Source organism: Cynocephalus volans, chromosome 4 (assembly GCF_027409185.1).
Source record: "Cynocephalus volans isolate mCynVol1 chromosome 4, mCynVol1.pri, whole genome shotgun sequence".
Lineage (NCBI taxonomy): Eukaryota > Metazoa > Chordata > Mammalia > Dermoptera > Cynocephalidae > Cynocephalus > Cynocephalus volans.
In genome coordinates, this window is record NC_084463.1 from 28,939,912 (window position 1) to 28,959,453 (window position 19,542).

General features: G+C 47.5%; 1 protein-coding gene across 5 annotated transcripts in view; it reads left to right on the forward strand.

Annotated features, from left to right (window-relative positions):
• NTM (neurotrimin) overlaps positions 1-19,542 on the forward strand; it is a 387,328-nt gene that overhangs the window by 272,548 nt on the left and 95,238 nt on the right. For all 5 annotated transcript variants that reach the window (XM_063093473.1, XM_063093469.1, XM_063093470.1 and 2 more), the window contains one exon: positions 2,713-2,838. In XM_063093473.1, coding sequence (XP_062949543.1) covers positions 2,713-2,838 — 126 coding nt within the window. The remainder of the gene's footprint in view (positions 1-2,712; positions 2,839-19,542) is intronic.

Sequence of the window (19,542 nt, forward strand, 5' to 3'; positions counted from 1 at the left end):
ATCAATAAATTACTCATCTGCACAGTTGGAGCAATGTCTGCAAGGACAGCACAGGCATTCTGAAGGCAGCCTGTCCTCCAAGAAGCCAGTGAAGCTGTGTGGGTGCCAGGATGGGCCGGAGCAAGAGGAGGCCAGTGCATGGGCTGGGAAGGCAGTGCGTGAGAGGGGAACGCCCCAGTTAAAACTCTGAGTAAAGTACATCAAAGTGTTTGTTTTATGCAGAGAGCAGTTTAAATGATTCTAGAGCTAAGAAATCTGTATCCTTCAGGCAGTCAGCAAATCACACACTCAATCATTGTTAACTCATCAGTTACCTTTCTCTCCTGGAAGGCCCAATCTAGCTTTTAAAATGATACAACCATAATTTGCAATGTTGTATGTTAAAAGTCAGGGATTGTAGAGTCGATGGTCTCTCTCCAACCCTTAGCCTTTTTCTGTCCCACCGAACACCTGTGAGAGTGCACACACGCACAAATACATGCACTGACTCTATCTGAAGCCCAATGAGGATCTAAATCTAAAAATGATAAATTGGTGCTTACTCTATGCAAGACACCCTATTCAGGACAGCATAAAATAAAAAAGATGAGTAAGGCTCTTGTTTAATAGTCTATAGTCAGATAATTTATAGCACAGAAGCAAAGGCGAGACAAAAGTAACTTAAGAGTGTTTAAATTGCCATGAAGGAGGCACTGCCATTCTGCGGGATTACCAGAAAGCAGAGGCCACGTCCTCTTGGGGATCACCTGGGAGGCCTTATGGCAGGGCTGGTAATTCAGCTGGGCCTCAAACAATTTGGGTAGGTACAGATAGGGAGAAGAGGCTGAGCACTAAGACAGCAGCCAGGGCTGGGGTGAGGAGCTGAAGTGTAGCATGTGCTCATTAATCACACGTGCTCAGCGGGCGGAGGGTGGGATGTGAGCAGAAGGTGATACTGGAGCAGCAGAGAGAGGAGAGAAGGCTAAGAGAAGGAATCTTCCTAACACACCCTTGTCATGGAGGAAAAGATCCAACACAACTAGGAACGAACGAGTAGTGGTTCAAGTAGAGGGAAGACCAGCACTGGCATTTCCAGACCGATCAGATCTCAGCTTGATTGAGTGTCCCACTCTGGGCCTGGAACAAGCAATGAAGTCATCGTGCAGCTTCCCCGGGTTCTCCAACAGGCCAGATCCCGTGTGCGCTGGATGGGTGGTATGCCCTGGAACTGCAGTGCGGGGCTCTGAGAAGTACTTATTCAAAGAGAGAATGTAACATGAAGAAATAGAAGAGTCTGAGTGGAGGGCCCCTTAATTTGCCAAGAACTAATTTGTCAAAACCAGTGATATGTGCTAATGATCCAACTCAGGTTGTTCTGAACATGTAGCAGTTCGGGAAGGTGTTTCCTTTGAATGGCCACTTTAATTCTATCCTATATATATTTGTTGAGCTCTTACCATGGATATGGACACGAGTAAGACAGGGTCCAGGCTGTCAGAAAGCTCATGGTCTGGTGGGATGAGTGTCTGGAATTGGAGTTTGGGGGCCCAGTAAATGACACCCTTCCTTTGTTCACTTTAATTATAAACCATTTGACAGATAAGACAAATGAGTGGCCACCTGGAGAACCAAATATCACATTTACTAGTGGCAGAGCGGATGCTGGAGAAGTGGGCTCAAGTGTGCAGCAGCAGTGAGCTCCTCCGGCTGGACCCCAGCGTGGGACTAGCATGCCCAGGCTGTGGCTGGCTGTGCTGCAGGGCTCATCTCATCCTCGCGGGATGCTGCTCTTGTAAAACACACGTGAGGAGGAGCCAAACGAAGCCTGGCTCCAAAACAGAAGGCTGAGTGAAGTGTGTGGGAGGATCCTGCTCTCAGCTTTACCCATTGGAATGAATTCTTCTCCTCCTTGGGAAGAGTAATTTAGGAGACAGAGAAAGAGAGAGACCAGGTACATTACGGCTGACTGACGTTCCTTCCGATTCCCCAACAGGTGTGTGTAATGTGCTCTGGGAACACGGATGAAGCAGCAGCAGTAAATTTGGGTTGTTAAGGAGGGCAAAGAGGCATAGCGGTAGGCAAGGTTACAACAGAGTGTCATTTGATTTGGCCCTTAAAGATTGCCTGGGAGTTTTCCATGAAGGATGTAAGGGACAATGGGTCCACATGCATGAAGACCAGGGAGGGCACAATGTGTTGGGAATAACAAGGGCTTTAGTAGAAGTGGAATCACTGGGGTGTCAGAGGGAACACACGTTGATTGCTTGATTCTGAATGGCCTGGACCAAGAGCCTGGTTGTGATCAGGTAGGCAGTAGGAAGCAATTGGCACTGTTTAGGCAGAGGTGCAATATGATCAGAATTGCACTGTACAAAGACACCTCTGAATGCCCTGTGGAGGGTGACTCCTGGATACATGTCGGAGGTTGCGGGGGTAGGGGGTGGTGGGGAGCGTGGAGACAGGGAGAAGGTGGAGGCTAGCTAACTAGTTAGTGCAGAGTTGCAGTGTATTTATTCCCGTTCAGATTCCCTGACATTGCATTTAAATAGGAGGAAATGGAAGCTAAATTCAAGGTAAGATATTACATTTTTAAGTTAATTCCTCTGACTTTTCTTCATTTACTACTATAGACCATATATTTCAGTCTTTAGGCTATTCTATCAACTACCATTTTAAGATGACAAAAAATTGTTTCAGCAGCATTTTTATTTTCCTTCTGTTTTTTCTCCACAGTATCTCCCAAAATTGTAGAGATTTCTTCAGATATCTCCATTAATGAAGGGAACAACGTCAGCCTCACCTGCATAGCAACAGGTAGACCAGAGCCTACGGTTACCTGGAGACACATCTCCCCCAAAGGTAAGCAAAGCAGTTCTGCGTGTTGTGTCAGGAGAGGAAATGGGAGCATCGGTGGCCATGGCTAGGAGATTATGGTACTGTCACCTAGTCTAATGGGTTCTGTGTTTTCGGTAGCCCGATCATAATCTGCTCATTGTTTTGCAAGGAATTGTGGTGTTCTCCTCAAAACAGGCAGATTCTCTTAAGATTTCAGAAATCATACCTGAAATATCTCTCTAATCTCTTGGAAATTAATCCCAGTTGTCTGGGTGAAATGGTGGTAAGATGGTCTGGGTGAACTTCACACCAAGTTTGATGATGGAAGGATCTTCTTTGGTGGCATTGTGCAGCTGGTTGTTTTAAGAGAGAGAAAACACAGACACATAGTGATGGATGAGAGCTTTAAATGGCTATATTCCTAGAAGGAAAATTTCAAGTCTGAGCCTCTTCAGCATTGCCAAAAATCTGGCCATTAGTTATTTTAGTGGTTTTGTTGTTATTTACTCTTATTGATCCTATATAACAAATATAACTTAATGTGTGACTAAGTTGCAAAAATCACTTTGTCTAAATGTTTAGATTTTATGTAGACCAGACTAAGTGTTGTATTTGCTTTCATGGATTGAGCGTGAAAACCTTCATAATTTGAGACAAGATGTCATTTATTATTAAGCCAGCTTTTATTTGGGAGCAAGTAACATAATATCAATTCATTCAGTATTAAATATTTACTGAGTGCTTACAATAGTGCAGGCTCTCTTCTAGGCACTGAGGGATACAGCAATAAACCAAAACAGACAAGCTTCTGCTCTCAGGAGCTCACATTCTCATGAGACAGATGAAAAAAAATAAGTACACAGCATAACAGGTGGTGATGAGGATGAGAAAGTAGAGCAGTGAATGTTTGCAGATGGGTTTGGTCAGAGAAGAGCTCTAGAAAGGCAACATTTGAGCAGAGACATGAACAGAGGTCCTGAATTGCATTGCTTAGTGTGGATAATGTGAAATTCATGTATGTGATTGTGCATGTGTGTTTGTATATATGTGCGTGCATTCATGGGAGGAGGTATGTGTGTTGCTGAGTAGTGAAGGTTTGAGGATTCCAAAGGAACCATCGTGGTTGGCTTGTTGCAGAGTAGGTGCTCCTGAAAGTGGACCCTAGGAAGGTGACTGGTGTGAAGGAAGCTTATTAGAAGGTGCTCTTGGGGTCACTTCCTGTGGAAGGGAAGGGCAGGAAGCAAAGTTGGGCGAGGGAGAAGGTGAGTTGCAAGGCAGTCCAGTAGAGCATCCCAGCTGGCCCAATGGTGGGTTCTGAAGCTGGGACGTCCACTCAGAAACGTCCTCTCTTCAGGGGATGGTCTGGCCCTTTGTAACAGCATAGCAGGCAGTTGCTAAATTTAGGCTGTTCGCAGAATGGGTGTGGAGCTGAGCCAGGTGTCTCTCTTCCCATGAGGCAGTCCCCACAAGGGGCTGACAGCTGAGGGCTGTCCTCCAGCAGCACATCCGTCCACTGTCCGTGAGTCCTCTGCTCCTGAAGGAAGCAGTGCATCACTGTGTTGACGGCCTGGACTTCTAAACACGTCAGGGTAGGACTGTGAATGGACCTCAAATACTGAAATTCCTCTCTCAGAACCAGTGATAGTTTGCCCTGAGAGATGTTCTCGGGGAAGGTGTGAGACTTCCATTTGTGCTTGGCCTGAGTTCCTGGGAGCTGTCCTGTGCCACCATTCCTGACACTGTCACTGTGAAGGAAGGGATCTGGGAGAGCTCTGCATGCCTAGGCCAACCTCTCCATCTGCAATGACCTTGCATATTGACTGACCAGAAATCTGCAAGGAGGCTTCAGCTGTGCATGAGACCATTAGTGATGGAGGGATGGCCCAGGGCAATTCTGAAGGAGGGGCCGTCCAAATGGACAGACTTTCTAAGCTGTGGTGTACGCCATTCATCACAGCTCGATGCTGGGTCCCCAGTGCTACTGGATGCCAAGGCAGCCTGTGCCTTTAGAATCTGCAGAACATCTATCATCTGGGGTGGACCTCCTCTGCATTATGTCAAGAGGATCTGTCTCCTGTCTGCTGTCTTTTCTCACTCCCTCCTCTGGCCAGCCGGGTCTTTGTCCATTCCTGGGTGTTGTGTGGTTCCCCCTGCTTCTGTCCTGCCCTCATGTGTCTACACTTCCCTACCCATTTCTGTTCTGTGCTTTCCCTTTCTCTCACAGCCGCCTGAATGCTTTTGCTTTCATTTCATTCCTTTCCACATTTTCTCTCTTCCCCCCCATGTTGTCTTCCCTCTAATGTTTGAGCCTGTCCATTCACCTGGCTGATGTTCATGCTGCTGTGTCTTAGAGTCCCTTTTCCCCCCCCTTTTATGACCACTGAGTAGATTCATTTCCCCAGGGAACTTTGACCTGAGCCTGGGCCAGATGCTCCCATTTTACTGAGGTTTCAGCTGCTATGGAAACAGGATGGATCAAGAGGAGACGAGCAGGATAATCAGAACCTACCTGCGGATTACAGTATTTTAGATGAACAGCGTTTCCCAGGTCCTGGGTCCAGATTAGCTATCCCTGACTCCCACTGATGAGACATGCCCAGCAATAATTAATCACCTCGGAATGCAGCAGGGCGCCGTGTTCCCAGTGACTGATTATTGGGAGATCAGAGATATCACTGGGCTACTGCCAAATCTGAACTGAAGCTGGAGACCCTTAGCAGGCAGCCCTTCATTTTGCCCACTAAATATTTTCAGAAGGTGCTTATTTTAAATAAGTTAGGACAAGCTGGGGGTTCCTTGGAGAAAAGGATATGCACCTCAGCAGAGGCTCCGAAGACAGACAGCTGTTGTCATCTTTTGTCCTGTTCTCTGTGGGTGGATCCTGTTTCAGTCAAGACCATTCTTCCACACCCCCAGAGGTCCGCACGAGCGTCTGATGGGGCTGAGCACTTCGGCACCGGGAGGACTCCACTGCGTTTTCTCTCTCCAGACTGATCTGTTGTTCTCTACACTTCTGAAAAACTCTAGTTTCCTTCTTCCTAACTCACATGGTACTGCTTGCAACAAGCTTATATAAGCTTCTGTAGAATGTGTATTTCTAGCCTTGGCCACCTATTGTGTGGAAAAGGGTATAGAATTGTTCACCACTGTTTTAGGAGTGGCTCATGCACTGTGATATAGGGCAGCTGGGGAGTGGCCAGCTGTGGGAAAGGAGGTCGGGGCCAGCGTAGCACTTTACATAGATGGAGAAATGTCCGTTGTCCATATCTGAGATGCAGAGGGAGGAAAGGACTGCCAAGCTCCCTCTTGGCACTGCCACTGATTGTAAGAAGTAGTTTCCTGTGTATCATTACTGACATGATGTCTTTTTAGTTCCCCTCATGAACTTCTCTCTCTCTGAGTTCAAGGTGAGAGTGTACTAGCCTTTTAAAGATACCTCTCCTGACTCTGCACACCTGTTTTGAGGTGTGCAGATGTTGGTCTTCTCGGGAGAAAGAGCCCCATCCCACTGTTCTGCAAGGAACAGCCATCTCTATCTGCATGAGGGATTTCTGGACCCCTGGCTGCAGTCCCCGGGAGTGTCAGCATACCAGTCCACATGCAGACACGTTTCCCATTCGTGACTTTGTCTTGCCTTTTGTCCTCATCTGGGCACGCAAGAATATGCTTTAGCACAGTCCTTAAACTAGGCTTTCTATCTCCAAAAGAATACCTTTAATGCTCTCTTGTTCCTCTGAGTCTTCCCTAAGTAAACAGAAATATGACCTCTTTCAATGCATCCTAAAAGACGCTATGTAGGGCCTCACTTTTCATAGAAAAGTATTCTCAAAGCCCTGCTTTTATGTCACCAGTTTCTGTTGGATTGTAAGAGATTTAGAGAGAAGCCTGGGATTCCTATATTGTCACATTCCTGGGATCCCAACATGAAACGCAGGTGGAGGAGTGAGTCCAGGCACTCGTCTGTGGGTTTCCCTATACATTTGGAATTAGGGGCCACTGAGTGTCCTAAAGGAGGTGCCCTCTTTGGTGTGCCAACGTCTACATTTCTCTCATCAAACAAAACATTGATAATACAAAGCTCATTCAGGCTACCTAAAGGACACTTGGTCCCAAAGTAATGATTGGGGGATTCAGTAAGGCCCAGTGTGAGCTGTTGACAGACATGTGCTGATTTCTGATGCATTTGCATCCTGCTCTCCCATGAGTTCTTTGAGACCAGGGCTTATGTCTCACTTATCTTTGGGGCTTCACCTTCTAGCACAATGCCTGGCTCCTAGAAAGCGTTCAAGAAATATTTGTTGATTCGGTGATCAAGCACTGACATCTGCCACTGCCCCAAAGGGGATGCCTCTTCTCCCAGTCCAAAGACCTCACCCAGATCTGCGGGGGGAGGTCCTGCTCCACTTTGATGTTTGTAGTGGAGACCTGCTGTGTTTCTCACTGAAGGTGTCTCCTGGTGAGTCTCCAGGACATTTTCTCTGGTCTTCACAGAACCTCCCAGTCTTTCCTGAAGTCCCCCAGAAGGGAACCTGCTGTGGCAGGGCTTGACTTCTCCTTGAAGGAGAGACTCCTTTTCAAGTTCTCTTTTGCAAGAGCAGAGAAGGCTCACAGGTGACTTGGTGGTGGGTCTTCAATGAGCTCCCTTCTGCCTTTATCACAGCCTTGCTGCGGTCCTCTCCTGACATGTGTCTTTCTCTGATATGCTCTTCATCTGACCCTTCTGGAGGCACCTGATCCTTGTGTTGCCTTCCTGTCCCCAACTCTCCTGTGCCTAAACCCCCAATGGCTCCTAACTACGGTTTCCTAAAGCAGTCCTGGATATGCAAGGGAGGGTTAGTTCACCTGTATATGAAAATGCGCTGCTCCTTGTGGGTTTAAAAAAGAAAAAGAAAGACATTAGTAGAAAAAAGAAAAATATTATTTTAAGCTCGTTCCCTCTGCTGCCTCTCCCTCCCTCCCTCCCTCTCCTCCCTCCCCTCTCCCCTCTCACTTTCCCTCCCTCCTAGTGTGTGAATCCAGGTGGGGTGGAGATTGATCATTTTTCCTGGGGGGGTCACGTAATGACCCTGGGGACAGTCTTAGAGCAAAACCACAGGCCCCTTAGGTTCCCCAGCTGAGCTGCCATTACGGAAGCCAAGTTTCTCACGCAGTGTGGAGTGGGTGCTCCTGCGGCCTCTCCTCACCCATGCCCACAGGGCTCGGTACCTTTTCCTTCTGCCAGATCTCTTCCCTTCCTTCCTGAGTTCTCCTGCTGTGCTTGAGGAGGCCCTGTGGGCAATTGGCTGTCCTGTCCTTCTTTCTCAGTTTTAAAAGTCACCATGGAGGTGAGGGCAGAGTGACCCTACTTGCCAGTGCCCAGAGACCCTCTCCCATGCACCTGCCTCGTGCCCACATCCTTTCCTATTTGTCAGCACTGACAAGGCCTTCTCCCCAGCCAGGCAGGACATGGAAGCACTAATTGGCACTTGAGGTATCACAGCTTGAGTTCAACCAGAGCTGGCAGGCGCCATGACTCCAGTGACAGCTCTGTGAAAAAGTGTCAGGAGCAGAGCTCTGGTATGCCACCGGCTTACTGCAGCACCCTGGCACTAATGAGCAGCCTGTCAGCACCAGCACCAGGGCCACATGTGGCACAAAGACCATTAGGTGGCAGATGAGAAAAGCTTCCCCAGTGAAGAGGGGCTGGGATGGCAGGAGGAGGACAAAATGCACTAAAGTCACCACCTTACCCCAGATGACAGCCACCCAGCAGGAAAAGACCAGAAATGAACAGAGAGACAAATGTGTTTATAAAAGATCTGTCTATGTCCATTCTGGACACCTCCTGGCATCTCTCTTTGGTTGGGTTGCCCTGTCATTAATCTATATAGGCTGTACATCTTCTCTGTAGTAATCCAAGGGGATGTTTGATGATTAAATTAACTCTCCAGCTGTGGCTATGCTGTGAAACCAGGAAGTCACTAAGTCCCCAAGAAACAGGGTCCCGAGGAAGAAGGGAAGACTTGGGTTGTAGTCTTTTCACTACTTGTCAGGGTGGGCCCCCTGTCCGGGGGTCTCTAGAGCTGCCAGCTGTCTGCCATTCTTCTGCCAGAGCATTAGAAGCCAGGGGAGGCCATCAGAAGAAGGAGCCGGCCCCTCTGTTATTTCATCCCAGAGCTGGTGGGCATGGGAATGGCCAGTGAGCGTCTGTTATCTGCTTCCTGAGGGTGGGATCTGTCTCCATTCTTCTGCTCAGGCTCAGGATTGGGTGTTCCGAGCTTTATGGAGTATATAGAACATCTATGCCTTCTCTGAGGCTTTGGCTCCCTGCAGTGACTTCATCTCCGTCACATCCATTTGTCTGTCTGTCTGAAAGAGATGGGCTTTGAAGGAAAGTCCGGCTGGATTCGAATTCGCTTCCACTACTTGCTGGCTGGTGGCGCAGGGGTGGTGATAAGCCTCTCTGAAGATGACCCTCTTCATTAATGTTGTTCCCGCTTGTGGCATGGCACTTAGAGTTCTAATGATTCGGTTCGAGACCCCATTCGTCCCTCCACCGTGAGCACACTAACAGCATGGCATTCTCCACGTACTGGGTGTCCTCACCTTTGCACACGCTGTCTGCTCTCCGGTCACCATCCTCCTGCTCCTTTTGGGTAGAGTTCTACTCTTGTTTAAGACCATGCTCCAATGCGACCTGTTTGAAAGCCTCTGAGGACTTCCTTCATGCAGCGGGAGTCATCCGTGTCTTTTAGATCCCACAGCACTTCGCACACATTCCTAATTACGGCATTTCTAACGTTACCAACAGGCCCATGACCTTCCCTGTCACCTAAGGGATCACGGCGCCCAGGCACAGTCTCTGTGCTGTTTTGTTTGTCCCCAGTGCCTGGTACAGCACCAGACACTTGCAGGCCCTGTAAGTGACTGGTGAACAAGGAAGTTCTGATACTGCAGATACAATCTTGTCTGTCCTGTCTTAAAATTAAGTCTTTTTGGTACATAATTTTTTTAAAAAGTCAATTTTAGTGAGCAAAGGGTAAGACACAGGAGCCTCATCTCTCCACATCATTTGTGACTGTGGGTCATCTCATGTTTCCCAAACCAGTCAAAGGAGTTCAGAAGGAAAGGCCCTCCCCTGCCCTGCTAGCCTGGTCTGTCACCAGGACCAAGCCCCACACCTGTCATCTGTGAACCCTTCCCAACATGAGTATGATGAAGATTAGACACTCTCACCAGTGTAAAGTGCCTGGCCCCAACACCACAGAGAAGGTGCCAGCTATGTCAGCTGCCATGTGCTCGGCAGCCTTCCCCTCCACTCCCACCATGAGACACAAACAGAACGGGGGATTTCAGGTTCTTTTCACTGAAAAGGTTGAATCTTTACAAAAGTCCCACTCAGTCATTTGCCAGAGTGGATGGATATTCACAGGTGCTTAATCAGCACATCCCTCACCCCTACCACTTTCAATTAATGTAGGTGCTTGATTAAAATTCCCAGAGTATACCAAGTAGCTATCCCAGGAGGGCCAAGTAATTGCTGTTGCAAAAGATATTACAGTGGTCATTGATGGTGGAGAAAAAATGATTGCATCATAACAGAACATGGCAGGGCAGACTGCCTGTTCAGAGTAGTGGTGGAATACACGGTATTAGGCTCCGTTCATACAGAGAAAACCATTTACTATGATAAAGATAAACCAGTGGTGTAACCTCAAGTATCCAGAAACTTGATCCATAAACTCATTAAGCAAATGGTTTAAACACAGACACTCAGGCAAAGGGAAAGAAAAAAGCAGAGAAAGACATTTATATAGATCACTCTTTTAACTCCGTAATTCTGTTTAACTGTAAAATTATAGCTAGATAGACATAGTTAGAGTAAAATTTGCCAGTGTCAATAAGGGTTTTTGTAAGTTTAATATTTATGATCTGTTTAAAGCAACGTTATAGCTGTTCAGCTTCCTACTTCAAAGAAGAGAAAAATCATAAAAAGACTAGTGGGGAAATTAATGAGTTCAATGTGCCTGAATTGAGAACATATGAAATCAAGCCTCAGTCTAGAAGCCAAGGGCAGGAGTGCATACCACAGACACTGTTTGTGGTTTTACCCAATTATTTTAAAACCCTTGAAAAATATTGTAGAATCAGAAGTCTGCTGAATTCAGACACTGCTAACAGCATCCTCCCCCACACTCTCCTGAGTCTTAGGCTATTTATGCCTGTACTTGGTGACTGTTACCATGCAGAATTGTTTTGATGGAACAAAAAGAGGAAACATAAAAGCAAGGAGATTGTCTCATCTTCTCCACAGATGCTAACCAGCCATGGCTCATTAAGATGCAAGTCTCATTAAAATGGCAGCCCCTGCAGGGCAGGAGACCCCATCTCTGAACAAGTGCCCAAAGCGCTACACTGTGCAGCGCCACTGGGGTACAAGAAGGGCCTTGGCGGGGCCTCTCACTACCCGCCACGGCCAGAGTGACTCCATGTCATCACCCTACTGCAGACCAGCCAAAGGCTTCAGGAGTTCCATGTGTAGGATCCATCAAGAACTGCCATCCAAGCTTGGAGAAAGCTTTGATTCAATATGTCCTTGTCACTGAGACTTCACATGTGTAGTTCTGACTTAGCAACTACTTTTGGATCCTGACTCTTGTCTTGACCTATGGCAACGTTTCCCCTAGATTCTATAACAATAGCTAACAGTTTGTGGATGCTTAAAATTGCACTAGGCACTCTTCTAAAGTTACACACAGTAGTATCTGTTCTTCACGACAACTGTGTGAGGTCGTGTTATTAGCCTACTTTACCAATGAGAAAACTTACTATGTCTTCTCATTTTAATGAGACTTAGGGAGATTAGGAGGATGGCCCAAGGTCACACAGCACCAAGTGGCAGAGCTGGGATCCAACTCTAGGCCGTCTGTCTCCAGAGTGCTGTGCTGCACAGTGTAGTGCTCAGAGGCCAGTCCCCAGACCAGCAGCATCATCACCACCTCACGCATGCCCAGACTTACCGAATCAGAGCTCTAAGGTGGGGCCCAGAAGCCTGAATTTTACCAACTCCTCCAGGCGATTGGGACGTGCACTCCAGTTTGAGAACCGCGGCTGTGCAGCACGTGCTTTGCGCTGGACAACCTGCTCTGCATGCATTGTATCACTTAATCCTCACGAGTCCCTAACAACTAGGCATTATTTTCATTTTAGAGATAAAGACATGGAGACTTGGGGGGCAATTTGCCCACAAATGCCACATGGCCCAAATGAAATTCAAGTCCAAGTCTTTTTGACTCCAAAATCCATATTCTTAATGCATATTGATTTTCTGCTTGATTCCTGGCCCATTGCTTCTTCCAGGTCAGCCGGAAGAAGAGAACTCACCTGTCCAGGGAGAAGAGTCCTGGCATATCTGTTCTCTGGTTTCTTCCAACCAGCCTGGGCCTGCGGTTCTCCCTCGGGTAGTCCCCTCCCTCGCAGCTTCTTGCACGTTCACCCACACTCCTGTGCGTACACTGGACTCTCTGCCCAGCCTCAAGACTCCATCCGCCCAGTAGCCCAGGCTCCTCTCACTGCATCTTGGGATGCACATCTCTGAGCGAAGGACATAGCCCCCGCATGGAGATTGGACCTCTCCTCCCTGGGCAGATGAGTTCTCCTTCCAGCTGAGGCTGCTCTTGAGAGTTTCGTGCTCTCTCCGGCCCCTCCACCTGGATGGCCAGGGCTGCAGGACAGAGGCAGCTGCTCTTGGACATGATTTATTTTTTCCCTTGGGTTGAGTACTATCATTCACTCACACAATGGTTTGTCTTCTGCTTTGATTGTTATTATTAGGTTGTTTTACACTTTAACAGCTTTAGATATGAAAAGAAATTGCCAGATTCCAGGGTGTGTGTTTTATTATCTGACTTCATTTGGTTTCCCTACAAGTACGTGTGATATTTGGCATACTTCATCTTCCTAGCGGCGTTAAACACTTTTCCTGCCGGAACCAGGGCAGTTGGGAGGGATTGAGCGGAATATCAATTCAGTCCCTCTTAGGATCGAGGCTCCTGCCTCCTTCCTGGCTTGACGGCACAGGGTCTCCATGTCCTGCTGCACCGTCACGGCCTGTGCAGCACCTTGGAACTTTGAGTCTTGAAGATGCGGCCCCTTCCTTCCCTGGGAGGTGCAACTTTGCCGCTTCCTTCTCTCCCACAGTGGCTGATTCTTCTCTGCTCACTGGTCCCCTCACTCTGAAAAATAAATCCCTCTTCACTCTTCTAACACAGAGTTAAAACAATGACTTTGGACTTGATGGTACTTCTCTAATAGATTCAGGACTCCTCCTGTTTAACTGATCTGCAGCCCTGGAGGCCTGTGTTCCTCCTCTAATTCCATGCATCACTGCATCGCCCTTTATGGAATGGTTCACTGAGGTCACTGTGGTTGGAGATATTTGGCCAGTCATCTGCATGACAGAGAAAGATAAATGGCTTTCTCCTCCACTGACTTACTCATTCCATCACACATAGTTCCAGAAAAGGATCTAAGAAAGAAGGTGGTCTGGATTTTATCCCCAGGAAAACCCGTTGGTAAAACAATTGAGATTAATTAATTTCTTTATTCAGTGATTGCTTATTGAGCTCCTAATATGTGTTAGGCAACTTTTCTAGGAGTGGGCAAAACAGACTACAGCCCTGGCCTCATAGAGCTGATGTGCTAGTGGGAGAAACAGAAAATAAGCCCTGGGATAGGTAAACTTTGTAAGGTATTATAATAAGAATTATAAAAATAAACAGGATAAGTGGAAGAGAGATTATCAGGTTTGTATCTGGGGTGGGTAGTCTTCAATAGAGTGGATGGGGATGGATTCATTAAGGAGCTGGGGGAGGAGACATTTGTATAGCTCCAGCAGGAGTATTCTTGACAGCGCTAGCAGTGAATACAAAGGCACTGAATCAGAACACATCTGGCATGCTCAAGGATCATCAAAGAAGCCATGTGGCAACAAAGGATTCATCTAATACCTCCCTCCCTTCTCTCATGAAGCTTAGAATATAAGCTTCATGAGGGTAGGGAGCATACATATCCTCTCAGGGAGCATGCTTATCCTCACAGGGTGTATGCATATCCTCTTGGGGGTCATGCATATCCTCACAGGAGCATGCAAATCCTCTCACAGAGCATGCAAATCCTCTCACAGAGCACGCATATCCTCTCACAGAGCATGCATATCCTCATTGGGGTCATGCATATCCTCGTGGGGGTCATGCATATCCTCTCACAGAGCATGCATATCCTCATGGGGGTCATGCATATCCTCATGGGGAGCATGCATATCCTAACAGGGAGCACACTTATCTTTGCTTACCCCCATGTGTACCAATGTTTAGCACCAATTTGTCTCTCAAATTATAGACATCCTGTATTAGTCCATTTATGTTGCTATAACAGAATGTGTGGAACTGGGTAATTTATAAAGAAATTGAAATTTATTTGCCTACAGTTTCCAAGGCTCGGAAGTCCAAAGTCCATCTGGTAGTGGTCACAGTGACCCAGGGGTCTCACACTGCAAGATGGTAGAAGCAGAGGGAGCAAGAGAGACAGACTTTCTTCTTCTTTTAAAGCCCTCAGAACTACGCCCCTGACAACCATTTTTAATCCACTCACTACTGCATGGTCCTATAATCTAATCACCTCTTTAAGGCTCCACCTTTCAATTACCATAATAGGATTTCCTACCCTCTTAACAGCACAGTGGGGGCTAAGTTTCTAATATATAAAACTTGGGGGACACAATTCAAACTTCAATGAGTTTGGGGGGGACATTATTCAATCCACTACACATCCAGTAAAATTTGTTTAATGAGTAAAGTAAACTTGGGCTATAGTTTGAGTACTTGAGCAAGCATGCTGGAAAGCCAGGAGGTTCAGATCAGAAACTGTGGTCCCTTAATTAGTGATTTCAGGTTCCAGAGAATGACAAGTTTAGGCCAGTGACAGGAATAGCTTATGGCTGGGACAGAGGGGATGGCCCTTGGAGAAGATCAGGCCAGGTAGCTGACAGTGCAGGTGGCTGATGAATCCTCAAAGGAGACATTGCAGTCACCCCAGGTAATGGCCGAGGCTGGTGACAAGCATGGCTGTGATCCAAGTGTCAGAGCCCTCAATGAATCACAAGGAGTTTGGAATATCAGTCACTGGTGGCAGGGAAGGGGTGGGGTAGAGGAACCATTGCTGGGTGACAAGAGCTCCTGAGGACAGGGGTGTTCAATAAAAGAGTGAAAGAAGAGGATTCTGCAAGTGATCCTGGGGAATGAGGAGGATTGTGTCCCAATCCCTGAGTGCCAAAACAAAACAACCCAGAAATTTCTTGAGAAAGCTACAGCGGAAGCACTGGCCACGGGAAACAGCAGTGGGTTTCTGGTGGGTGTTGTAGAGGCACAGAGAGCGGGTGTGGAAGGTGGGGAGGAGTGAGAGGTTGGGCGGAGGGGAGAAATCTCTACACCATGGAATGGAAGGACTGTGGAGCATGGCTGGGGGTGGGGGTGGGGGCAGGGACATGCCTGTCCTGCGGTCACCATGGCAGTAATTGATGGGCCCCCTGTGAAAGACATTGAAATCCCCCCACACAGATTTCTGCTGCAACCTGTGTCTGTGGTAAGGGTAGATTTACCTCTTCTTCCTGAGCCTGAAGGTCGAATGTTGACCATGGTGGCTGTTGCTAAGGTCAAGGCTTCTTATGGTCCAGAGCAGGGAGATTGTCCTTTAGGAAGCCATTAAAAGGTCAAGGTGAGAGATCCTGCGATAGCAGAGTGGGGAATAGAGGGTGGAGTTCAGGGACATGTCAGGGGGCAGATTGCCAGAACCTGGTGATGGGTTCGATGTGAGATGGGAGTGAAGATGGGGGCTAAGCCGGGAGGGTCTCCAGGGGTCTGCTCTGGCCTCCCTTATTGCCTACCTGGGGGCACGAGTAGTTCTCTGTCTGGCTTTTCTCCCGTGTGGCGGTAGGTAGGATATTAGGCAGTAGCTGGTGTCTGTTTATTTCTGCCTATTAATCTGTGTAGGTGAAGCCCCTTTTCCCCAAATACTATCGTAACAACTTTAGACTCATTTTTTTTTTAAATGAGAAGAGAGATTTATTAGATTGAACGTAAATGATAGAGTACAACAGAGATATGATAAATAGGCAGAATGAATCATCTTTTATTCAACAGATATTTATTGAGTGTCGGAAGTACGACAGTGCACATCTAGGTGCTGCAGATTGTGTGGTAAGCACAGCCTTTGCCCCATGGGGCTGCGGTATGGGAGTACAGGCCATATTCGATAAATAAATATGCAACTTAATGTCAGGGAGAGAGAGTGGTACAGAAAAGAAAGAAACAGAAATGGGGTGATGAATGAGAGGAGGTGCTACCGTGTTACAGAGTTACTGTAGTCCTGCCAGAGAGCTAGAGCAGGCACCTAGAGACCTGAAGGCATGAGACGGTGAGGAGGACTTGTCAGCAGAGCCGTTCCAGGCAGAGGTGCCTGCGAATGGCAAGGCCGTGAGCCAGGAATGTTTGATGTGTATCACGAACAGTGGGGGCAGGGGGTGGGAGGGGTGTTTAGCAAGAAATTGGTGAAGGGCCACAAAAAATGATGACGTTGTGTAATGTTGAATATATTAATTATCCTGATTTGAGCATCACATATTGCACACAGATATTGAAATTCAGTGCTGCACCCCACAGATAGATACAGTCAATTATGTTTCAAAATAAATAAATAAGAACAGCAGATAGAAGAGTTGTAGGATATTGTGAAAAGAGGCAAGAGTCTGCTCCTGTAGTGCCTTGAAAGCCACGTTACAAACTTTGGGGTTTGTTTTAGTACAAAACGCTAGCAAGATTTAAGTAGGGAAGGGAAATAATTTAATAAATGTTTTTAAAGCTTCATTTTAACTGCTTGAAGTGAAGGATAGGGAGCAGGGGTGTGAGGCCAACAGCTGGGATGCTGCTGCTTTAGTTTGTCACGAAATGGTGACGTAGTGGTCACCACGGACTGTGGTGGTAGGACTGAAGATGATGCGACTGTGTTTAATCTGGAACATATTGTGAAAGTAAAGGTTCACTGATCGATTAGATGGAGATTGGGAGAAAGTTAGGAATTGAGGGTGACTCTAAGATTTGTGGCTTAGGCTACTGGTGACTGGTGATCACTTTTCCAGCCATAAAGAACTCCAAGAGGAGCAGGCTTGTAGAGGGAAGTAAGGAAGCTGGTGCTCTGGATATACGATTGGAAATGTTGAATAGATAGTGGGCTGCACAAGGGTGCAGGAGCCAGGAAGACAAGCACAGGAGTCATAAGCATACAGGTGGTAATTAGAGCCAGTGGCTGGCTGTCACCACCCACAGCGTGGGGACAGAGGAAAGCTCTGTGGCCTGGGCTCAGTGGCATTTCAGTATTTTGGCATCAGGAAAAGGAGGAAGATCCAGCAAAAAAAAAAAAAAAAAAAAAAAAAAAAAAAAAAAACTGTGAAGAAGTGGCAAGAAATATGGGAGGGAAATCTGAAAACCAAGGGAAGGAAGGTGCTTCAGAAAAGGAGGGAGTGACAACCAGCACAGGTGTGGCTGAGACATCCAGGGAGAGGAGGACTGAGAACTGGAAAATGCATTTATATGAGACACTGGCAAGAATGGATATGAGACACTGGCAAGAATGGTTCTGGTGAAAGATGGCAGATGGAAGATTAATTGGGATGGGGGAAAACAGACGGAAGAAGTTGAGAGAATAATAAACTTCGTTGAGAAGTTTTGCTGTAAAGGGCAGCCAAATGTGGGGTCAGTGGTTGGAGGGGCATGAGTTCAAAGAAGGACTCTTCTCCCAAACGCCAGTCTGCAGCTTGAAACCCTTGGTCCTTCCCTGGCCATCATTGCTGTGTAATGCCCTGTGTCAGGGTTCTTGGCGGTCCCACTTCCTCACATAAAACAGCTGAAGGAGTTAGCCAAGGTCGGTCTCTGCTTGTTGAGTGGCTTACAAGTTTGGTCTTCAGCCAACTGACCCCAAATTTCTTTTTTGTGGCTTTTGGGTGCTCTGGGAATTTGGAGCCAAAATCACCAAGTTGCTGAAGCAACTGCCTATCTCTGACACTAGGTGCTTGGTCTGGAGGTGACACTACCTGCTGCTGCCTGTAATGAGGATTCCACGGGGGCTGATTGTTGCAGCTGTGTGGGAGCACTGCCGGGAGTGGGAAGCACCTGATGACAAGGGGCATGGGGGTGTGGTGTCATTTCTGCTCATCCCCCCCACCCCCACCATCCCCAGCACGGAAGTTCTCAAAATCCTCAGTATCTAACTCTCCATGACCATGTACTCCCCACAGCAGGGATAGGGTAGTTCATCTTATCTTCAAAACCAGACCAGGAACCGGGTTAGTTCTGCGAAGCCACGCCGTCTGGCCCACAGATGAGTATCCAAGTGAAGTCCCCTCCTTGCCTGAAGAAAGCTCCGAAGGGAGTGAAAAGTGAAGACCAACCAAACACCCCAGAAATGTGGACAAACACAGCCACCTCCTGCTCCTGGAGGAGAGGTTGGGCTCTGGAAGGGAAACTACTTCAGCTCTGCACAGGTCTGTGCCCTGGAATCCTGCAGATATCCCTGCCACCTCAGTGTCCTTCACTCCGGGTCAGGAGGGCAGAGGGAGCAGACAATCTCAGCATTCAGGCTTGAATGAGCTCACCACCTGCCGCTGTACCTTTCCCACTTGATCCTGGCTTGCAGGTGCATTCCCGAACATCCATCCAAAATGTTTCTCCTCAGAGGCCTAAACACACCCATTCTCGTTGCCGCTGTTGTCCTAGAGGCACGCCTCACCCTGGACAGGGAGAAGCCCTAGATGAAGCATTGGGTGAGACGGGGACTGGGAGACAATAGGTTCCATCCCTCCCTGCGACTCTATTTTCTCCACAGAACCCCTGGCCCTTGAGAACTCGTAGCAGCTCGGTGAGAGTGACCACAGTGTCCTCTTCAGCATCATTTTGCTAACTTTGGCTTTGCTGCCGAGCGTAGGCACTGACCAGTCCCTGGTGTGCTTTTGAACAGTCACATTTCCCGGTGTGTTGACAGGTCATCTCTCTGCATCGTGGTGCTCTCCTGGGCCTCAGGACTTTGGTCACTCAGGTGTTGTCATGGCGATGGCATTCTCAGCAGAGCGTGCTGCTCATGTTGTCATGGTTATGAGGACCTCTTGATGGGAGCCCTACTTTATTGTCATTGTGCAGACAGCAGTGAGGATCCCTGGGACCTTTGACAAGCCTGGAATTTTAGGCCAGGAGCTAATGGTTCTGTACCGGAAATGCAAGTGGCTGTAACTAGAGAAAATGCAGAAATAGTCTAAAATGGGTAGAGTCTGTCTACATGAAAAAGAGAAGACCAGAAGCAGGTCCATTGTCCTTGTCACCATCATCGCCTCCCTCTCCTATTCGTTGTCACTGCAGTATCTACTCTGTTTACTGTAGGTTGGCTGTGTTCCAGGCCCTGCTCTAAGTGTTTTACATGTATTAACTCTTTAATCTTCTTGACAACCTTATGATGTAGGTGTTAGCACTCTTCTTTTGCAGATGAGGGAACTGGGACCCAGAGAGCTGACTTAGATAACTTGCTCAAAGATACACACTAGTATGAGATGTGGCCAAGACTTAGCAAGGAGATTCGAACGCATAACTTTTCCTATTTTAACATTAACAATAAAAATCAAGATGAATCAGCCCAGCTTGTGAAGTA